Genomic DNA, 17,726 nt, shown 5'->3' with positions numbered 1-17,726 from the left:
GGTGGGGGTGGGGTGCAGCCAGCGTTGGGGAGCCCCCGCGGGGCTGGGGAAGTCGGGTGCAGGGCAGCTCCTAGGAGCAGTGGGGGGAAGGCAGAGCCCCAGGGTGGGGTGCAGCCAGTATTAGGGAGCCCGCAGCGGGGCTGGGCAGCTCCCGGGAGCAGTCAGGGGAGGGCAGAGCCCCAGGGTGGGGGTGCAGTCAGTGTTGGGGAGCCCCTGGGTGCAGCCAGGCCCCTGAAGGACAGGGCATCAGTATACCACCATGCAAGTCTTGGCTCTGTGCCAGCTCCCCCAGTACTCCAATATGCCCCATTGTGCCCCCTTCTCCCCTGCCCCAGCCAGGCAGCACCGAGCCTGAGCCCCAGGGAAACGCAGGCCAGGCCAGGGCAGCCGGCCCTGACCCCGCAGGAGGGTGGGGAGGGAGCCTGCATCTCCTGCTGCAGTTGATGTTCAGTCCCTCACTTGAGGAGGGGCTGGACAGTTGGGCTCAGGCTCAGCTCCCTAGTAGGGGATTTGCTTGTCCTTTAACCCCACCCCACAGCTGACTCTGGTCCTGCCCCAATTTCCACAGCAGGGCAAGAACCTCAGCTCCCAGCCCCACTGCTCCCAGGCCCTCAAAAAACACTCAGAGCCAATGCAAGTCACATGCTCTATTCTGCACATTGAAGAAAACTCTGCGACCCTTTAAAAACATTTTTAAATACTAACATCCTAACAGGTGAAATTATGGCTCAGAACTGGGCATTTGGGGCCTGTCCCCCTAACTGGGGCCAAGATGGGTGGATGGAACCAGGATGGAACCCTCAGACCTCATGAGTTATCCAGGCAGGGCATGTACCCCTTTCTCAGGGGCCCCACCCAGGCTCCTTATTTTCTCATGGTATCAACACCAGTGCGGGTACTGCTCCTGTATGTCACGGCTGGTTTTGGGAGCCCCTCCAGCTTCATCCAAGCGCTGCCATGCTCCCCAGCCTCCGGTGAGGCAGAGTCACTAAGAACAGGGCATCATGGGTCTGGCCATTGTGGGCTGCAACAAGAAGTCAGGCAGCACCCCCCAGCCCAACCCTGCCACCCCTTAGTTTGAGCCCTGGCAAATGGGGCAACAGCCACTTGCTCTCAGGCATGTACTGATCTCCCTTTTAAGCTGGAAATGGTGGAACCCCCAACCGGAACAGGGAGGATGAGAGCAGATGCTGTCTCCCCAGTTAGCAGTGTCCCACTATGCCCACTGCCCCCTCCAAAAGTAGCAGGAAATAGAAGACCCATTTCCTGCCCCATATTCCCCAATGCTCCCCAAGTCCCCCCCCAAACAACACAGCAAGTTTAGGGAGCTCCCACTAAGTCTCCCATCCCCTCCCCCCAAGAGAGACACTGGCCCAGACAACATTTCTTCCTGCAGAGAATCCAAGACCTGGAGAGAGAAGTTAGAATCACGTCCTGAGCAGCAGGAAGGGGTGATGCCTCCCTGAATTAGCAGCTACAGCTCCCCTAAAACACAGGGGACCCCCCAGTACAAAGCAGTTTCATTGATATTGTCCATAGCCCTGGTATCCTGGAGGCACTGGACCATTCTTCAGGGGCAGCTGACTGGGGTCTTCACTGAAAGGTTGAGCTGATGGGGAAAGACAAGTATTAGTGTTAGAAATACAGGAAACGCACAACCAGCTCTGAAGCAGGGCAGCTGGAGGACAGCTACACATAATGCCACAGGGGATGGCTTGTCCAGAGTTGAAATGCAGCCCCCACATCACAATCCACAGCCCCCTGCTAGTCCAGGGTTCCCCCCGCCAACCCTACCAGTGCCCCTCACTCCTGACCTGCAGTCCCAGCCAGCCCAGCCCTGGACTCCCCCCCCGCCCTGCTGATGCCCTTCACTCTCACCCCGCAGCCCCAAGCTCTGCTTACGGTTCTGGAACTGCTGTGCCGTGTATCTGGTGAGTAGGATCCCGACTCCTTCTATCAAGGCAAGTAAAATCCCCCCCATCATGGCTGAGCCAACCATGGCTAATGGGCCACCTGGAGAGAAGACAGGAAATGAACAGATGGGGGTTGAGCGGGGGTGTTCTCTCCTGGTAGGGCTGGGCACTATGCTGGGGGTGGGTGGGGGGGCTGGATGGGGGAGGTGTTCGGGGGGGGCTGGTTGGGGGTCGCTCTCCCCTGGCAGAGCTGGGGTGGGGTGGGGTGGGGTGGCATGGCACAGAGGGCACTCCCCCCGGCAGAGCTGGGGGCTGTGCTGGCGTGGCAAAGGGGGAATGGTGCAGAGGGTGCTCCCCCCGGCAGAGCTGGGGGCTGTGCTGGGAGGCGCTCCCCCGGCAGGGCTGCTATGCTGGGGTGGGGTGGCACGGCGCAGAGGGTGCTCCCCCTGGCAGGGCTGAGGGCTGTGCTGGGGGTGGACTGGGCAGAGGGGCATTCTTGCTGGCAGTTGGGGCAACGCAGGGCTCCATAGGGGGGCACTCACTGCGGGAGGCGAGCACGGCCCCTGTGAGGGCCCCGCTGGTGATTGAGTTCCAGGGATCTTCCTTTCCCCTCATCTTCACCAGGCCACAGTCGATGGTGGAGAAAAGCCCACCCCAGACGGCAAAGCTACCTGGGGGGGGAGGGAGCAGGGATCAGATGCACCTCTGGCCCTCCCAGGCTGTTTGGTCTGTACCCCCCACCCAACCTCCCCTTACCTCCTATCTGGGGCGCTCGGATGCGGATGGCACTGACGCTCCCTTTCAACCGGTGTCGGATGCCCTGGGAGGCAGAGCAGCAGAGGAAGAAGTGGGGTGAGGTGTTGCCCCGCCTGCTCCCCACCTTCCTCCCCTCCTGCAGAAATGGGGGTCTGGGGAGAGCCCCCCCTCAGTCCCAGGACCAGAGAGGGCATGCCCTCAGCAAGCTAGGACTCGGATGCACAGGGTCTGGGGCCTAGCTGGGGATGGATGGGTGCCCGGGCTCACCACTGGGGCATTCCGGAAGCCCTTGATGGCTTGGAAGACCCCCCCGCCGATCATCCCCATGGTGAAGGCGCCGCCGCAGTCGTCCACGATGCGCCATGGGCTGCCAGAGCAGAAAGGAGGCAGTCAGCCAGGCTGGGAGACCCACGAGCAGATCCCAGCGATCCCCCAGCTCTTCGGCACAGCAGCCGCCCTGGCACTGCCCCAGGAAGCTGGGAGGGGGCACCACAGCAGACCCCCAGCCGGCCCTACAATAAACACCCGCTCCCTTCCCCCATGCCAGGGGACCCTACACTGCTACTTCTCACTCAGCAATGGGCCGGAGAGTACCAAGTGGTACGAACAGCCCCCCCCCCACCCCTCCTCGGTGACTTGGTATGTCCCAAAACAAAAAGCAGTCAAGTACCACTTTAAAGACTAGCAAAATGGTTTATTAGGTGAGCGTTCGTGGGACAGACCCACTTCTTCAGACCGTAGCCAGACCAGAACAGACTCAACATTTAAGGCACAGAGCACCAAAAACAGTAAGCAAGGAGGACAAATCAGAAAAAGATAATCAAGGTGAGCAAATCAGAGAGTGGAGGGGGGGGGGGGGAAGGTCAAGAATCAGACTGAGCCAAGTATGCAGACAAGCCCCTAGAGTGACTCAAAGTTCCCATCGCGATTGAAACCACGTGTTAATGTGCCGATTTCTGATTTGTCCTCCTTGCTTACTGTGTTTGGTTCTCTGTGTCTTAAATGTTGAGTCTGTTCTGGTCCAGCGATGGTCTGAAGAAGTGGGTCTGTCCCACGAAAGCTCACCTCATAAACCATTTTGCTCGTCTTTAAAGCGCTACTTGCCTGCTTTGTGCTTTGCTAGTGTACAGGCTAGCACGGCTCCCTCTTTATTGGTATGTCCCAGGGCATCGTGCTAAGAGCGTGACTCCATGGGTGGCCAATCCTTTTCTTCAGCCCTCCCCATTTCTCCCCACAATGGACTCGCCCGCTCTTAGACGCCACAGCCAAGGAGATACCAAGTGAACAGGAACGGGGGGGAGGGAGGGAGTCAACGTTCTCGAGCGTCCTCCCTGCCAATGGCTCTTGCCCTCGGTGGAGCAGCCCAAGGAGGGGAGAACGGGTGAATCCACTCCAAGAGACGCGGGGAGAGACAAGTTCTTCCCGCGGCTCGTGTGGGGAGGGAAGTGAGGACCACCTCCGTTCCCCAATGGGCTCGCCCAGCCGACGGCCGCCACGCCCCGCAGCGCGCAGACTGCACCCCACCTCCTCGACAGACTCGTCCGCCCGGGGGCGCGACCCACCCAGGACAGACCAGCCCCACACCCGCAATGGCCGGTCCCGCCGGGTCGCTCACCACGGCTCCCGGGCGTACTCCTCCATCGCTCCCAACGGCGGCCGCGCCGGTCACGCGGCAACGAGGCCCCACCCCTTACCTCCTATTGGGTAGAGGAACTTGCTTGTGACTTCCGATTACGTCACACAAAGGCGCCAGGGAAGGTGTCACGTGATGTGGAAAGCTCCCTCGTGCTGGCACTGCGTCAACGCACGAGAGTGTTCCGCTTCCCTATTGGCTCATGTTGCAGCACGTGACTTTATTCTCACTGGGCCCTGGGTTCACGTGTCAATAGTTCTTCCCTCTGATTGGTCAATCGGAAAAGAGGCGCGTGACTCCCCCTCCCTCCCTCCCATTGACTGACGGATTACGCGCCTGGTGCGGGTCAGAGAGCGGGGCGGGGCATTTCCGGGAGAGGATCCGGCTCTCGGCTTCTCCAGCCCCGCCCGACTGACGCTCCCCCCAGGTCGCTTCCGATGCCGCTGCCGGTGGCGCTTCAGTCCCGCCTGGCCAAGAGAGGCCTCCTCAAGCATGTGGAGCCCGGTGCGTGACGCGCGTGGGGCTGAGCCGGGCGCTGGGGGGGGCGGGAGCGGCGTCGGGGGCGCTGGGGGGGGCCTATCCCAGGCTGGGCACTGTGGGGAGGGATCCATGCACGGGACTTGCTAACCCCCCGTCCTTAGAGCCCGAGGAGGAAATCATCGCTGAAGATTATGACGATGACCACGTGGATTACGAAGCCACCAGGCTTGAGAACTTACCTCCCAACTGGTATAAAGTGTTCGACCCCATCTGGTAAGCGCCAGGGCCCCTGGGCAGCTGTTCCCCTGCTGCCTGCCCTGGAGGTGGCTGCATCTCAGCAGGCAAGCTGCCAGAGCAGGTGAATTAACTCGGTCTCTCCCTGCCTTTCAGTGGTCTGCCGTACTACTGGAACATAGAGAATGACCTGGTGTCCTGGCTGTCTCCCAATGACCCCAGCTCCGTCATCACCAAAGCCGCCAAGAAGTTGAAGACTGGCTTAGGTAAGAATAGGGCAGCAGGAGGGGGCTGTGGGTCAGGCTTCTTCTGTCCTAGCTCTGGGTATGGTGATGGGGCTGGTGGCTTAGGCTGGAGAAGGGTGCAGGGACCAGGTCCTGGACCTGGGGGTTCAGCCGGGAGCTGTGTGTGTCTCCCGCAGATGTGGAGGAGAAGCCAGAGCGTGTGGAGGTGAAGGAGCGACGCTACCATCGCCGGGAGGAGCTGGCGCCCTATCCCAAGAGCAAGAAGAGTGCGTGAGGAGGGGCAGGGTTTGGGGTGTGTAGCCAGAGAGGTGCAGCTGGATCTCTGCTGGCAGGGGGTGTGGAAGGATGGAGCTGTGACTACCTGCTGCAGGGGGTGGCTGTGGCGAGTGGGGGGCTGGGAAGGCTCTGTGGAGTTCTCACTCTGTCGTTGGGTCCTCAGGCAGCCGCAAGGACGAGGAGCTAGACCCCATGGACCCCAGCGCCTACTCAGATGCTCCACGGTGAGAGCCTGCCCCTTGCCTGGGTGGCTGCGTGGGGGGATGGGTCGGGTCATGGAAGAAGCGGGGCTTAGGGTGGGGTGTACCGCAGTGGGTGCAGCCTAAGCTGGAGGGTGTTGGCCATGATACTCTCCACCCCCACCCCCCAGGGGCACGTGGTCGACGGGGCTCCCGAAGCGCAATGAGGCAAAGACGGGAGCTGACACGACGGCGGCTGGGCCACTCTTCCAGCAGCGCCCGTACCCCAGCCCCGGTGCCGTGCTGCGAGCCAACGCCGAGGCCTCCCGCGCCAAGCAGCAGGACTGAGCGCCCCGCGTAATAAAGCTGGAACCCACCTCAGTGTGCTGCCACCGCTCCCTGCCCGGGCAGGACCTGGGGCGACCGGCCACTCCTGGCAGCGAGCCCAGGCAGCAGCGAGAGACTGACAAAGCCCAGAAGCAGCTGGTACCACATGGGGATGCCCCTTCTGAGGAGAGGGGGAAGTACAGCAACCCCCTCCACCACCCAGTGAACCGGCCTTGCCCCTGCCCCCTCCACACTCTGAAACTTGCTGCCTGAAATCCTGGGTGGGGGAGACGCAGAATGTACTTGCCTGAGTCTGTGTGCCGCCCCCAAAGCCATGCAGAGGACCCTGGTCTCTGGCAGCCCCACAGATGACAGGACACGGTGGCCTTTGTGTCAAATGCGTGTTAGACAATAAATAGGCTGGGAGGAGTAAAAAAGGGGGGGTCTCCCTAGGGAGGTAAGGGAACACTAATCTGAGATGGCTTGTGCTTGGGTCCCCCACCACACATACTGGCTGGGACCTCGGTGAGGAGGGGGAAGTGTCGGCCATGAGGTAGGAGTGGTCACCCACTTTCTAGGCCCAGGGAAACCGAGGGAGGGTGAAGCTGGAAAGGGCGGGAGGTGGAGCTGTAACCCTGGAGTCCTGGCCCCAACCCTGCCCACCAAAGCGCGTTCTCTCCCAGTGCGGGGGCTGGAAGGCAGGAGTCCTGGCTGTAACCACTAGAGATGGTTCCTGTCCCAGTGCGGCAAGAACGCGGGAGTCCTGGCCCCAGCCCTCCACTGACTTCCAGCTGCCAGGATCCCAGGCTGGCCACAGGACGGCTGCATCAGGCCACCCTGCTTGCGGAGCATGGAGCCCACGGAGACACAGCGACCGGCGATGCCCCACAGCCACTGCCTGCCTCAGGAGCCTTTCTCCTTACATGCCAGCCTGCAAGAAGGAAAAAGGGGCAGTTGGGGGTGGCTCCTGGAGTGGCCCAGCAAGTGTAGCATGTTCTCTCTCCCCCCTCCTGCCATACTGGGACAACCCAGGAGTCCAGGCTCCCATCCCTGCTACATGCTGAGCCAGAGTGGAGGGGTCCATGGGGGCTCTCAGCCCCCTGCTCTAACCAGCAGCCCTCCCTCCCCAGCCAGAGCCAGTAGCGAACCCAGGACTCCTGGCTTCCAAGCCCCTGCTGGGGGGTTCAGGTCTAGGTCCTACTGAGCCCAGGAAACCCCTCCCCCCGCATTCCCAGAGGAGCTGGGTGGCCAACTGCCTGGTGGCACCTGCCTGGCACTGCTATGTGCCAAGAGAGACATCCTCCCCCCACGTTGCCAGGCCTTTGCTGTGGGGCTGGATGGACCTGGTTTCCCCCGGGAGACAAATCCCACACACGTTCCCTGCCCTGGGCTTTCTGCCCCAGACTCTCTTCCCCACCCCCAGCTTGCAGCCCCACAGCTGGGTGCCCCTGGGAAAGGCCAGCTCCCTGCCTCAGTTTCCTCGTTGGTGCGTCCATGTCCGTGGTCTCTGTCATCTCCAGCCCTGGGCAGCTGCTGGCCCCATGCAGGGGTGCTGCTCGGGGGAGGGGGCTGCCCAGCTCCAGGGGACTTCCCCTCCCCAAGCACAGTGGGGCACAGCTCCCTGGTGTGGGGACAGGTACTGGCTCCCCACAGGTGGCCCCAGCCCTGGGGGAGTGCCCCAGACACCTGCCAAACTCACCTGAGCTGCAGAGTGGGAGCCCCAGTGGGGCCACCCTGGCCTGCAGGGAGCCAGTGCCCCTGGAGGGCCAGGCCCTGCCCCGCCCACCAGCTGTGAGTGTGGTTAGAGGCCAAGCGCCGCAACTCGCCAATCACTGAGCACAGCAGCAAAATAAATCTCTTTATTGGCCGCCGGCGGCTCGCCGGGGCAGCAGCACTACAGGCAGGCCCCGGCCTCGGGCCCTGCCCACGGTTAGTGGCTGACAGGTGCAGCAGCCCGCCCTGTCGGGGGCAGCCTGGGGGAAGGGAGCCAGGAGTCCTGCTCCAACCACCAGGCCTCATTCCCTTCCTAGGGCTGGGCCCTACTCCCTCACACCACCTTACCAGACCCCCTCCCCCCCGCCAGCCAATGGGGGAACCCAGGAGTCTGCCCCCCCCCCATCACCTTCCACCACCACAGAGGGTAACGTGACCCTTAAAATGCAGCACAGCTTCTTTTTCTAAGATATGGCCCTTGCCCCATTGCAGTCAGTGGGGCCAGAGCCCAGCCAGGCCACAGACCTCACCCCATTGCAGTCAGTGGGGCCAGAGCCCAGCTGGGCCACAGCCCTCATCCCACTGCAGTCAGTGGGGCCAGAGCCCAGTGGGTGGGAAAGGGCTGCAGCTGAGTCCGGGGCATTGTTCATCACCACCAGCTGCAGCTACCCTGCCTGGCACAAGGACCTGCCACTCATCCCACAGCCACAGCGCGTGCCCAGCCAGGGTCCCACTCCCGGCCAGTGACAGGGCAATTAGTTATTAATGACAGGTCTTGGCCTCACTCCCACCCAAAGAGCAGCAGGGGTGCATCCAGCAAGGGCTGGGGAAACTGAGGCACAGAGCAGGGACTGAACGGAAAGTTACGCACAGCATGTCCCGGCACCTAGCTCCCCTCCTAAAGCCGCAGAACCCAGGAGTCCTGCCCCCCGCCCTAATCCACAATCTAAGTAGGCTGGGGGGTGCACCACCGCATAGTCCAAAAAGGGGGTGCAGGTGCCCCACTGCATGGGGCAAACCATCACCAGCCGGAGCAGGGACACTCCCAGCCTCATCACACCCTTCATCTGGCTGCGGGGGTGGGATGAGACTCAGGGTCTCTTGGGGGACCACTCCCCTGGTGTGCACCCCCATCCCCAGAGGCAGGAGTCAGCCTGACTTGGGGAGGAGCAGGGAGCGACCAGCTTGGGGAAGACAGGTCGGAAGGGTGCACTGGGTACACACTCCTGCCAGCAAAGCGGTGGAGGAGCTGGAGGGTGGGGGCCTGGGAGAGGCTGGAGGAGCTGGGCTCAGTGGGAGAGTGGGGGGCTGGGAGATGGGGGCTCAGCAGCAGACAGGGGACTTGGGATGCAGGAGGGACCCCTCACTTGACCAGCACTGACGCGGGTGGGCGTGTGGGCAGGCTGGGCTCCAGGGTGGCGATGGGCTCCGGGGGGCGGCCTGAGGGCCCCCCTGCCTTGGGCAGGCTGTACAGGTAGACGGCCCCGATGACCAGGGCGGCGCCCAGGGCGAAGGGCGGGCGCAGGTGGAAGTCGAAGAGGTACATGGAGGCAGCGGTGGAGGCCACGATGGAGAGGGAGGTGGCGAAGCCCTTGAGGATGTTGTCTGCATACTTCACCACCACGGCCACCAGCAGGCCGCCCAAGGCCTGGTTCAGCACCACGCCCCACACCAGCGGGCTGTAGCCGTGGAAGAAGCCCTGGGTGGCCACGCCAGCGCCCTCGGCCCCCCACAGGCCCAGCAGCCCCAGCAGCGTCCCGAAGAGGCCCAGCTGAACGTTGCGCAGCCAGACAGAGCCCGCGCTGCCCTTCAGGATCTTCTCAAAGTAGACGCCGGCGAAGCCTGAGGAGAGGCAGGAGAGCACAACAGCGGCCAGGCCAACCAGGTAGCTCTGCTGGGCAGCGCCCGGGGGGCCTGGCGCGCCCGTCCCTGCCTGCTGCACCTGCACCACAGCCACTCCCGCGAAGAGCAGCAGCAGGGACGCCCACTGCCGGCGCGACAGGCTCTTGTGCAGCAGCAGCACTGAGAAGACGGCCGTCGTCAGGATCTTCAGCTGGTAGGTGACCTGCAGGCAGAGGGAGCTCAGACCCACTACGGCTTGCCGTCCCCACGCCAGCGCTCCGCCCGCCCGCCCGCCTGCCCATGCCGGGACTGGGCCCACCTGGAAGGTGGCTGCAGGCAAGTTGGAGATGGCCACGTACTGGAGGTTGTTCTGCAGCGTGTAGATCAGCGAAGGCACTGCCAGCTTCAGCGTGTCGGGATACTGCCGCACGATGGCCTCATACAGGAACAGGGCAAACTGCTTCATGTTGCCTGTGGGACAGAGCGCCGGGGGCGGCTGTATCGGCCGGGGGCGGTGTGCACCAGGGATAGAGAGCTACCAGGGACAGCTCACCCCACTACCTGCCCCTCCCTCCTGGGCCCTTCCTGCTCACCCTCTGCCCGAGCCCGGAGCCCCGCCAGTCTCCGGCCCCGTGGGGGCACGTACCGCGGTGCTGCAGGAAGATGAGCAGCAGGCAGGCAGCCCCCTTGAGGAGCTCAGCCAGGACCACGGCGGTGGTGGCGAAGAAGCGGGGACCAGGCAGCGTGCGCACGTAGCGGATGCTGAGGATGAGCGAGGCATTCTGCACCACCAGCACTGCCAGGCTCACGTACTTCAGCCGGCGGCTCCCTGTGGGCACGGACAGCTCACAACCAGAACAGCCTGCCCCCCACAGGCCCAGCCAGCCTGGCACCACCCTCCCCCGCACAGACCAACCCGCAGGCCCAGCCAGCCTGGCACCACCCTCCCCCCATGGGCCCTCTGGTGGCCTAGCCAGCCTGGCACCTCCCTCCTGGCCCTTCCCTGCAGGGCTGCACCAAGACAATCCCTCAGTGCCAAGCTCCCTCCCTTGCACCCAGGGGTAGTGCACCTACAGAATGCAGCCTCCCCTCCCTGGCCCCATGAGGGGCACATTTGGGTTGGGAGGCGGGAGCCCGAGCAAGATCCTGCTCACAGCCCACCCTGTCAAGCCTGCAGAACCGCCCCCATCTGCCCCCAGGCTGGACCAGTTCTGGGACAGGCCTGAGGCGCGAGCATGCAACTGGCTGGGCTCTGTCTCTGCCACCCTGGCCGCCACCAACCTTGCAAGTGCCAGCTTTACCCTAGCAAGGTATTCCCAGCCCACTCCTACCTTAACAGAAATAAAACAGCCATCCCTGGGGCAAGGCAGCTGAGAAACAGCCACACAACGCTGCACAGGGACAGCTCACAGCACTGAGATGCAGCCATCCCTGGGGCAAGGCAGCTGAGAAACAGCCACACACAACGCTGCACAGGGACGGCTCACAGCACTGAGATGCAGCCATCCCTGGGGCAAGGCAGCTGAGAAACAGCCGCACACAACGCTGCACAGGGACGGCTCACAGCACTGAGATGCAGCCATCCCTGGGGCAAGGCAGCTGGGAAACAGCCACACGTAACACTGCATAATGTCTCTTCCTCTCCTGAGATAGCTTGAAACCTGCTTGTTTCAGCCACTGTTGATACCTGACCAGTTTCTCTCTGTGCTGCTCTGTTGTATAGTGCCAGGAGCTCTTCCCCTGGGGTTGAGCCCCAGCCCATTGACCTGCATCTTACCTTGACACCAGCTGCTGCAGCAATCAGCTCCCCCTTGCAGCCCTCCCCACCCCATCCCCCACGCGAACTCCTTTGTCTTGGACACCAGCGGCCTGCACTAGGAGGTGGCAGCGGCTCTGGTCTCAGGGCGTTATATACACACATTTCCTAGAACTGGAAGGGACCTCGGGGTCATCTAGTCCAGTCCCCAGCCCTCTCAGCAGGACCAAGCACCACCCCTGACATTTATTTGCCCCAATCCCTAAACGGCCTCCTCAAGGATTGAGTTCTCAACCCTGGGTTTAGCAGGCCAATGCTCAAACCACTGAGCTCCTGCTTGCAGCTGATGAGTCTCCCCGCTGCCCCGGGTTGTTATAACAAAAGGAGAAAGTTTCTGTGAGGGCCATTCTGCCCCATCCAGGCAGCTCTGAACGCCCAGACAGCTGCATGCTGAGCCTACAGGGAACGACAGGGCCACTGCCTGGCACTGCAGACCCTGCCATTGTAGAAACTGACACCCACCACCAAAGACCTACAGCCTCGAGGGTAGGGGCTGGGAGCCAGTCTTCCCTGTGGGGCTGTTTAGCCTCTGGGTGAAGGTGCAGGAGACCCAAATCACAACTCATGAGTCCTGACTGAAAGGCAGGCACGCAGATGGGCAGCACATGCAGGGCTGGGGAGCTTGCGGGGGGTGTCCTAGCATCAGCTGAAGTGACCCAGATGCAGCTAAGAGACTGGCTTCCTGCTGCACCTGGCTAAACAAACAGCTACACACACCTATCCGGACACACACCAGGAAATATCAGAAAAGGGTGGGGAGTTTCCTCCTCCCCGGCTGCATTCCAATGCAAGGAACGGCCATCCCTGCCCAGGAGTGCTGCAAGCAGGAAATCCGGCCGGCTGAGCTAGCACAGGAACGCAGCTGTCTCTGGGGAGGAGCAGCTGGAGAACAGCTGCACATAAGCTGGCACAGGAAGAGGCATCTACTGCCCGACAATCACAGGTCAGCCCAGGAGCTGGGAGGAGAAGCCCCGGCTGACCGCCCCCAGCTCCTGACCCCTCTGCTCGGGAACAGGCCCTGCCCGACCTGGCACCCGCTGCTCCTGCCCCGGGCACTGGCCGCTGCTGCCTCCATGAGGGGGAGAAGAGTCAGAAAGTGTGTGTTCCCCCCGCCCCCAGCAGGGACTGGTGCTTCCCCCCGCCCCCGCCCCCAGCAGGGACTGACGCTCCCCCCCCACCAGCCCCCGGCAGGGACTGGTGCTCCCCCCGCCCCCCGCCCCCGGCAGGGACTGGCGCTCCCCCCCCCCGCCCTCGGCAGGGACAGACCCCCCCCCACCAGGGACTGACAGATCCCCCCCCCCACCAGCCCCCAGCAGGGACAGACACCCCCCGCCTTCGGGCAGCCCCGGCCCCTCCTCTCACCTCCTTCGGCCGCCCGGTTCCCTTCGCCTCCGGGCCCGCGCGTCGCTGCCATAGTGGCAACTTCCCCGCTACCCCCCGACACCGCCCCCACCGCCACTTCCGCATCCCCAGCTTCCGCTTCCGGCGCCACCAACGAGAGTCGGCCTAGAGCGGAGGCCGAGCTGGGAACCTTAGTGCGCGGTTCACTGGCAAGAGTGGCGCCTGCCGCACCATAGAGTGCAGAACAGGAGGGCTAGCGCAGGGCCCGAGAAGGGGAACCATAGAGTGCGACCCTGGGGCTAGAGTGGCGCCGACCGAACCATAGAGTGCAGGGCGGGCGGGCTCGAGTGGCTCCCACAGGCCCTTGGAGGGCAGGGTTGGCGGACTCGCAGGAAGCCTGGGGGAGCAGAGTGCAGGGCCGGGCCGCGGGCGCCCGCCGCTGTTGTGCACGGGAGGCTGGCGGCTGGCAGTGGGGGCAGGGCGCCAGGACTCCTGGGTTTCCTACCCCTGCCCCAGCCAGCCGGTCCTAACCCTCTGCCTCCTCCTCCCCTCGCCCCAGAGGGCAGCCAGTCCCTGCCCGCTGGCGCTCCCCTGAGCCAGTAGCCGGACCCCTCTCCCTCCTGAAGCCCCCCCGTAGGGAGTGGGAAGTGGGGCAGGGGCTGGGCACAGCTGCCATCACAGCCCAGCGGCAGGTGTGCACGAGGGAGGCCAGTGATTACGCGGCTGCTGTAGGTGGGGTGGGGGGGTGTCACTTCTGGACTGGGGCCAGGGAGTACTGGGGGTCAGGCCGCCTGCATTCCCACCTCCCGGCCAGGAGAGAAACCAGCACAGCTCCCGGGATTTCTTCTGTAAAGATAAAACCTGTTTTATTTCAATCACTGTTTTTCCCGTCAAATCCTGCACAGGATTGGTCTGAGTCTCACACTCACGCCTGGGGCTCCATAAGCATCAGATAAGCCTCTGCACTCAGCCTAGCAAGGTACAGCTGGGGGCACATGGCAAGGGTTGGAAATAGGCAGGGGCTAGAGCCCCTGAACCCTTATACCCACTTATGGGCTGGTAGAACCAAAGGGAGCCCAGCTCACAGCAATACACAAGTATTTACGCATACAGAGGCCTGGCCGGTCCTCGAGAGGGACCAGAGCCTAAGCCTCAACCCCAGGAAGGGAAAGAACTGGGGAAGACAGGGACAGGCTGGGAGCCAGGACTCCTGAGTTCCTCCCCAGCTCTAGACACCTGTAAAACCAGGTCAACTCTGCTCTCAGCTGCCTGAGGCTGCAGTCGTCCCCATGGGGGTGGTCCCTGTCACCGCTGGGAGATGCAGGGTACATGCAAGTCTTTCAGCAGTTGCTGTTGCCAGCCGAGCTCCTTGGGGTTGCTGAGCTCTGCGGGTCGCTGTCTGGCTGACGGGGGGGATCGAGCTGTAGCCAGGGGTGCAGAAGAAGCTGCTCCAGGCTGGGCCGGTCTGAGGGCTCTGGGGACAGGCACCAACGGATCACATCCTGGCAGCCTGGCGGGCAGAAGGTGTGGGACAGAAACGTGCAAGCAGGTTAGAGAGAACTCAGGGGTCTCAACTCCTAACTTGGACCCTACCCCCACTGCTGCCCCCAAGGTGCCATTCTGCACAGCAAGAGAAATAAAAACGGGGCAAGTGTGCAAGAATGGAAGATGAATGTGATTGAGTGCAGTACCCCCGCAGGAGGAGGGCAGAATTGGCCTGCTGGACAGATGAGCAGGGGCTGCTGAGGAGGAGCAGGGGGCACTGGACACCAGTGGGGGCTGGGGGTCGCTCACCCTCTGACACAGGCTCCAGGAAGCTGAGGCGGGCAGCCAGGATCTCCTCATCCCGCTGGAAGGGGACATCCCCACAGGCCATGTCATACAGCAGGATGCCCAGGGACCAGATGGCTGCCGGCAGCGGCTCGTAGTGCTGGGAGCCCACCCACTCTGGCGGGCTGTACACACGGGTGCCTGAAGGGCAGGCGGAGTCAGGGTCACTGCCTCTCTGGCTGACAGAGAACCCAGGCGTCCGGGCCCTCACCTCCCCGCTCCCCTCCCAGGGCCGGCCAGAGAACCCAGGCGTCCGGGCCCTCACCTCCCCGCTCCCCTCCCAGGGCCGGCCAGAGAACCCAGGCGTCCGGGCCCTCACCTCCCCGCTCCCTTCCCAGGGCCGGCCAGAGAACCCAGGCGTCCGGGCCCTCACCTCCCCGCTCCCCTCCCAGGGCCGGCCAGAGAACCCAGGTGTCCGGGCCCCCACCATCGAAGGCGCCAGCCCTGGCTGCGTCCGGCAGGAGGGCCCCAGAGCCGAAATCGATGAGCTTGAGCTGGCCGCTCCGCAGCTCCACCAGGATGTTTTCGTCCTTGAGGTCGCGGTGTGCCACCCCGCGGGCATGGCAGTGCCGCACGGCCTCCAGCAGCTGGTGGAAGAACCGGCGGCTCTGCCCCTCGGCCAGGGGGCCCTGCTCCGTCACATAGTCGAAGAGGTCCTGGCAGGGCTCGGGCCGCTCCAGCACCAGCAGGAACCCCTCGGGGGCCTCGTACCAGTCCAGGAGGCGAATGACACCCCGATGCCCGCCCCGGGCCCCGACCCGCTTCATCAGCATCACCTCCTGTGGCACATGCTGGCCCCCGGGCTGTGCAGAGAACCAGGGTTAGCAAAGCCAGCGGACCCTGCTCGCCCCCGGGCCGGGCAGAGGACCCAGGCGTCCTGGCCCCCACCCACCCCCAGCTCGCTCCCGGGCAGGGCAGAGGACCCAGGCGTCCTGGCCCCCACCCACCCCCAGCTCGCTCCCGGGCAGGGCAGAGGACCCAGGCGTCCGGGCAGTCAGCGCTGGGCACCGTGCTGCAGGGGGCAGTAGAGGCTGCAGCGCTTTCCATGCTAAGGCACCTTAGCTCATAGACCCCGCCCCTTCATTTGGAGCCAATAGGAAAGGAGGAGACCGGGTTAATTTGCATACCCCACGCACCCTCTCGTTTCCAGGTTCTTGCGGGGAATTAGCTTCGCTCCGCCCCCGGCCTGGCCCGGCCCCGCCCCCCGAGCCCGTGTCCGCAGGACTCCCCCACCCGCCCACCAGGTGACCCCAGTTGCTGCCCCAGCAACGTACCAGCTGGGCCCAGCGAGTCACCTTGTGCTTGGCGACGTGTTTGACGGCCACCTGCAGAGAGACCGATCAGGAACCTGCCCCATTCCTCTCCCACACCCCCCAGCCAGCCTGGGCCTCCCCCATTCCCCCCCCGTCCCGGCCCTGCCCCATTCCCCTCCCACACCCCCCAGCCAGCCTGGCCCTGCCCCATTCCCCCCCCACCACCGCGCCGGCCCTGCCCCATTCCCCTCCCACACCCCCCAGCCAGCCTGGCCCTGCCCCATTCCCACCCCCCGCGCCGGCCCTGCCCCATTCCCCCCCCACACCCCCCAGCCAGCCTGGCCCTGCCCCATTCCCCCCCCCCCCACCGCGCCGGCCCTGCCCCATTCCCCCCCCCCCGTCCCGGCCCTGCCCCATTTCCCCCCACACACCTCCCAGCCAGCCTGGCCCTTCCCCATTTCCCCCCGCCCCGCCCCTGCCCCATTCCCCTCCCACACCCCCCAGCCAGCCTGGCCCTTCCCTATTTCCCCCCGCCATTCCCCTCCCACACCCCCCAGCCAGCCCTCCAGCCAGGCCCCGCCCTGCCCCCACCCCCCCACAAGCCAGGCCAGGCCCGGCCCGGCCCAGCCCTGGGCTCGGAGACAGCTGGTGCACCAGAGGGACAGGCCGCGCTCCCTACCCGCAAACCGTCCGCTGTCCGGTGCCCCGCGTAGACCGTCCTGAAGCCGCCTTTCCCCAGCAGCCGCCCCAGCTTATACGCGGCGTCAAAGGCGCCTTTGTCCTTCCCTGGGGCAGGGGAGAGGGTCAACCCCGCAGCCACCAGGACCCAGGCGTCCGGGCTCCCAGCTCCCCGACACGCCCCCCCCCCACAGCTGGGAGAGAACCCAGGCGTCCGGGCTCCCGGTCCCTCGACAGCCCCATCCCCTGCTAGGAAAGGACCCAGGCGTCCGGGCTCCCAGCTCCCCTACAGCCCCATCCCCTGCTAGGAAAGGACCCAGGCGTCCGGTCTCCCAGCTCCCCTACAGCCCCATCCCCTGCTGGGAAAGGACCCAGGCGTCCGGGCTCCCAGCTGCCCTACAGCCCCATCCCCTGCTGGGAAAGGACCCAGGCGTCCGGGCTCCCAGCTCCCCTACAGCTCCATACCCTGCTGGGAAAGGACCCAGGCGTCCGTCCTCCCAGGTCGCCGACAGCCCCCGCCACCGAGAGAGGACTCAGGTGTCCGAGCACGTGGGGGGACGGTCTCACCTCCGGGGGGGGGCCGCTCCTCCACGGCCTCGGAGAACATCCCAGTCCCGAGCTCAGCGCCGGGCCCGACTCCCGCCACGCCGCGGCTCGCCCCGCTCTCCTCCAGCCGCCAGCCAACCAGGGGCCGCCTCGTTTGCATAGCCCCGCCCCGCCCCGGGGAGGGGCTGTAGTATGCAAATAAAGCCACGACGTAGGAGGGGATATCCCGGGAACCTTGAGTAGGGCGCGGAGGGGACGCAGGCAGCGGGGGGTCACGGGGGGGCGCAGGGAGCGGGAGGGTCACAGTAGGGCGCCGCCTTCGCTGCGTGCTCGGATCCGGCTGACCCAGCCGCCGCGAACCCCTTGGTACCTCTGAGGACCGCTGCGCCCCGGGAGCTGCTGGGCCAGGCAGGGAACCCAGGAGTCCTGCGCCCCTCCCCGGCAAAGACCCCAGGCGTCCTATCTCCGAGCCGCCCCCGCCGCGGGCCGGGATTCCCTCCGGCCCTTTAACTCAACTGCTGTTTGTGCCGGTCTGTGTAGCTGGAAGAGGGGGCGGGGGCAGGCCGGACGCCTGGGTTCTCTCCGGCCGGACAGGCACGTGACTCCGCTGGCGGCTCCACAGAGGGTATTGAAGCCCCCCGCCCCGGTAGGCCGCCTCCCACCG

At 64.6% G+C, this 17,726-nt stretch overlaps 4 protein-coding genes across 7 annotated transcripts; 1 reads left to right on the top strand and 3 right to left on the bottom strand.

The window, feature by feature from the left end:
• Positions 1 to 638: 638 nt before the first annotated feature.
• On the bottom strand, positions 639 to 4,356 carry TIMM17B (translocase of inner mitochondrial membrane 17B). The gene is made up of 6 exons (XM_075017586.1): positions 4,285 to 4,356; positions 2,937 to 3,036; positions 2,670 to 2,733; positions 2,456 to 2,584; positions 1,903 to 2,013; positions 639 to 1,609 (listed from the first exon to the last, which is right to left on the bottom strand). The coding sequence occupies exons 1-6, from the start codon at positions 4,308 to 4,310 to the stop codon at positions 1,521 to 1,523; spliced, it is 519 nt and encodes a 172-aa protein (XP_074873687.1). The 5' UTR covers positions 4,311 to 4,356; the 3' UTR covers positions 639 to 1,520.
• A 278-nt stretch (positions 4,357 to 4,634) lies between these two features.
• On the top strand, positions 4,635 to 6,097 carry PQBP1 (polyglutamine binding protein 1). Its single transcript, XM_075017571.1, has 6 exons — positions 4,635 to 4,806; positions 4,944 to 5,055; positions 5,173 to 5,282; positions 5,438 to 5,527; positions 5,701 to 5,761; positions 5,908 to 6,097. The coding sequence occupies exons 1-6, from the start codon at positions 4,740 to 4,742 to the stop codon at positions 6,062 to 6,064; spliced, it is 597 nt and encodes a 198-aa protein (XP_074873672.1). The 5' UTR covers positions 4,635 to 4,739; the 3' UTR covers positions 6,065 to 6,097.
• A 332-nt stretch (positions 6,098 to 6,429) lies between these two features.
• SLC35A2 (solute carrier family 35 member A2) lies at positions 6,430 to 12,874 on the bottom strand. 2 transcript variants are annotated; one of them, XM_075017531.1, is made up of 5 exons: positions 12,777 to 12,874; positions 10,245 to 10,427; positions 9,918 to 10,069; positions 9,139 to 9,821; positions 6,430 to 6,974 (listed from the first exon to the last, which is right to left on the bottom strand). In XM_075017531.1, exons 1-5 carry the CDS (start codon positions 12,826 to 12,828, stop codon positions 6,947 to 6,949), a joined length of 1,098 nt encoding a protein of 365 aa, XP_074873632.1. In that variant the 5' UTR covers positions 12,829 to 12,874; the 3' UTR covers positions 6,430 to 6,946. The 2 variants fall into 2 exon arrangements, with proteins under 2 accessions (XP_074873632.1, XP_074873633.1); XM_075017532.1 differs by lacking the exon at positions 10,245 to 10,427 and having other exon boundaries at positions 12,777 to 12,846.
• A 721-nt stretch (positions 12,875 to 13,595) lies between these two features.
• PIM2 (Pim-2 proto-oncogene, serine/threonine kinase) lies at positions 13,596 to 17,246 on the bottom strand. Of its 3 annotated transcripts, none has more exons than XM_075017523.1 (6): positions 16,982 to 17,246; positions 16,518 to 16,624; positions 15,860 to 15,910; positions 14,959 to 15,388; positions 14,550 to 14,726; positions 13,596 to 14,265 (listed from the first exon to the last, which is right to left on the bottom strand). In XM_075017523.1, the coding sequence occupies exons 1-6, from the start codon at positions 17,220 to 17,222 to the stop codon at positions 14,096 to 14,098; spliced, it is 1,176 nt and encodes a 391-aa protein (XP_074873624.1). In that variant the 5' UTR covers positions 17,223 to 17,246; the 3' UTR covers positions 13,596 to 14,095. The 3 variants fall into 3 exon arrangements, with proteins under 3 accessions (XP_074873624.1, XP_074873625.1, XP_074873626.1); XM_075017524.1 differs by having other exon boundaries at positions 15,013 to 15,388; XM_075017525.1 differs by having other exon boundaries at positions 17,084 to 17,246.
• Between the last annotated feature and the right edge of the window lie 480 nt (positions 17,247 to 17,726).

This window comes from Carettochelys insculpta, chromosome 22, assembly GCF_033958435.1.
Source record: "Carettochelys insculpta isolate YL-2023 chromosome 22, ASM3395843v1, whole genome shotgun sequence".
Classification (NCBI taxonomy): Eukaryota; Metazoa; Chordata; order Testudines; family Carettochelyidae; genus Carettochelys; species Carettochelys insculpta.
Note: the sequence above shows the minus strand (reverse complement) of the source record. Positions and strands in the feature narration are given on the sequence as shown.

Bases quoted from the DNA above. Each gene is read 5' to 3' on its own strand.
- PIM2 (XM_075017523.1), bottom strand. From the start codon at position 17,222: ATGCAAACGAGGCGGCCCCTGGTTGGCTGGCGGCTGGAGGAGAGCGGG. The intron at 15,911-16,517 runs GTAGGGAGCGCG...GTCTCTCTGCAG, and splicing joins GGACAGCGGACGGTTTGCGG to GTGGCCGTCAAACACGTCGC. The intron at 14,727-14,958 runs GTGAGGGCCCGG...CCTGCCCTTCAG, and splicing joins CCTGGGAGGGGAGCGGGGAG to GCACCCGTGTGTACAGCCCG.
- PQBP1 (XM_075017571.1), top strand. From the start codon at position 4,740: ATGCCGCTGCCGGTGGCGCTTCAGTCCCGCCTGGCCAAGAGAGGCCTC. The intron at 5,283-5,437 runs GTAAGAATAGGG...TGTCTCCCGCAG, and splicing joins GAAGTTGAAGACTGGCTTAG to ATGTGGAGGAGAAGCCAGAG. The intron at 5,528-5,700 runs GTGCGTGAGGAG...TTGGGTCCTCAG, and splicing joins CTATCCCAAGAGCAAGAAGA to GCAGCCGCAAGGACGAGGAG.
- SLC35A2 (XM_075017531.1), bottom strand. From the start codon at position 12,828: ATGGCAGCGACGCGCGGGCCCGGAGGCGAAGGGAACCGGGCGGCCGAA. The intron at 10,070-10,244 runs GTACGTGCCCCC...TCTGTCCCACAG, and splicing joins CATCTTCCTGCAGCACCGCG to GCAACATGAAGCAGTTTGCC. The intron at 6,975-9,138 runs GTCAGTGCTGGT...TCCTTCTTGCAG, and splicing joins CTGCCCACACGCCCACCCGC to GCTGGCATGTAAGGAGAAAG.
- TIMM17B (XM_075017586.1), bottom strand. From the start codon at position 4,310: ATGGAGGAGTACGCCCGGGAGCCGTG. The intron at 2,585-2,669 runs GTAAGGGGAGGT...CTCCCCCCCCAG, and splicing joins CCGAGCGCCCCAGATAGGAG to GTAGCTTTGCCGTCTGGGGT. The intron at 1,610-1,902 runs GTAAGCAGAGCT...TTTCCCCATCAG, and splicing joins GGCACAGCAGTTCCAGAACC to CTCAACCTTTCAGTGAAGAC.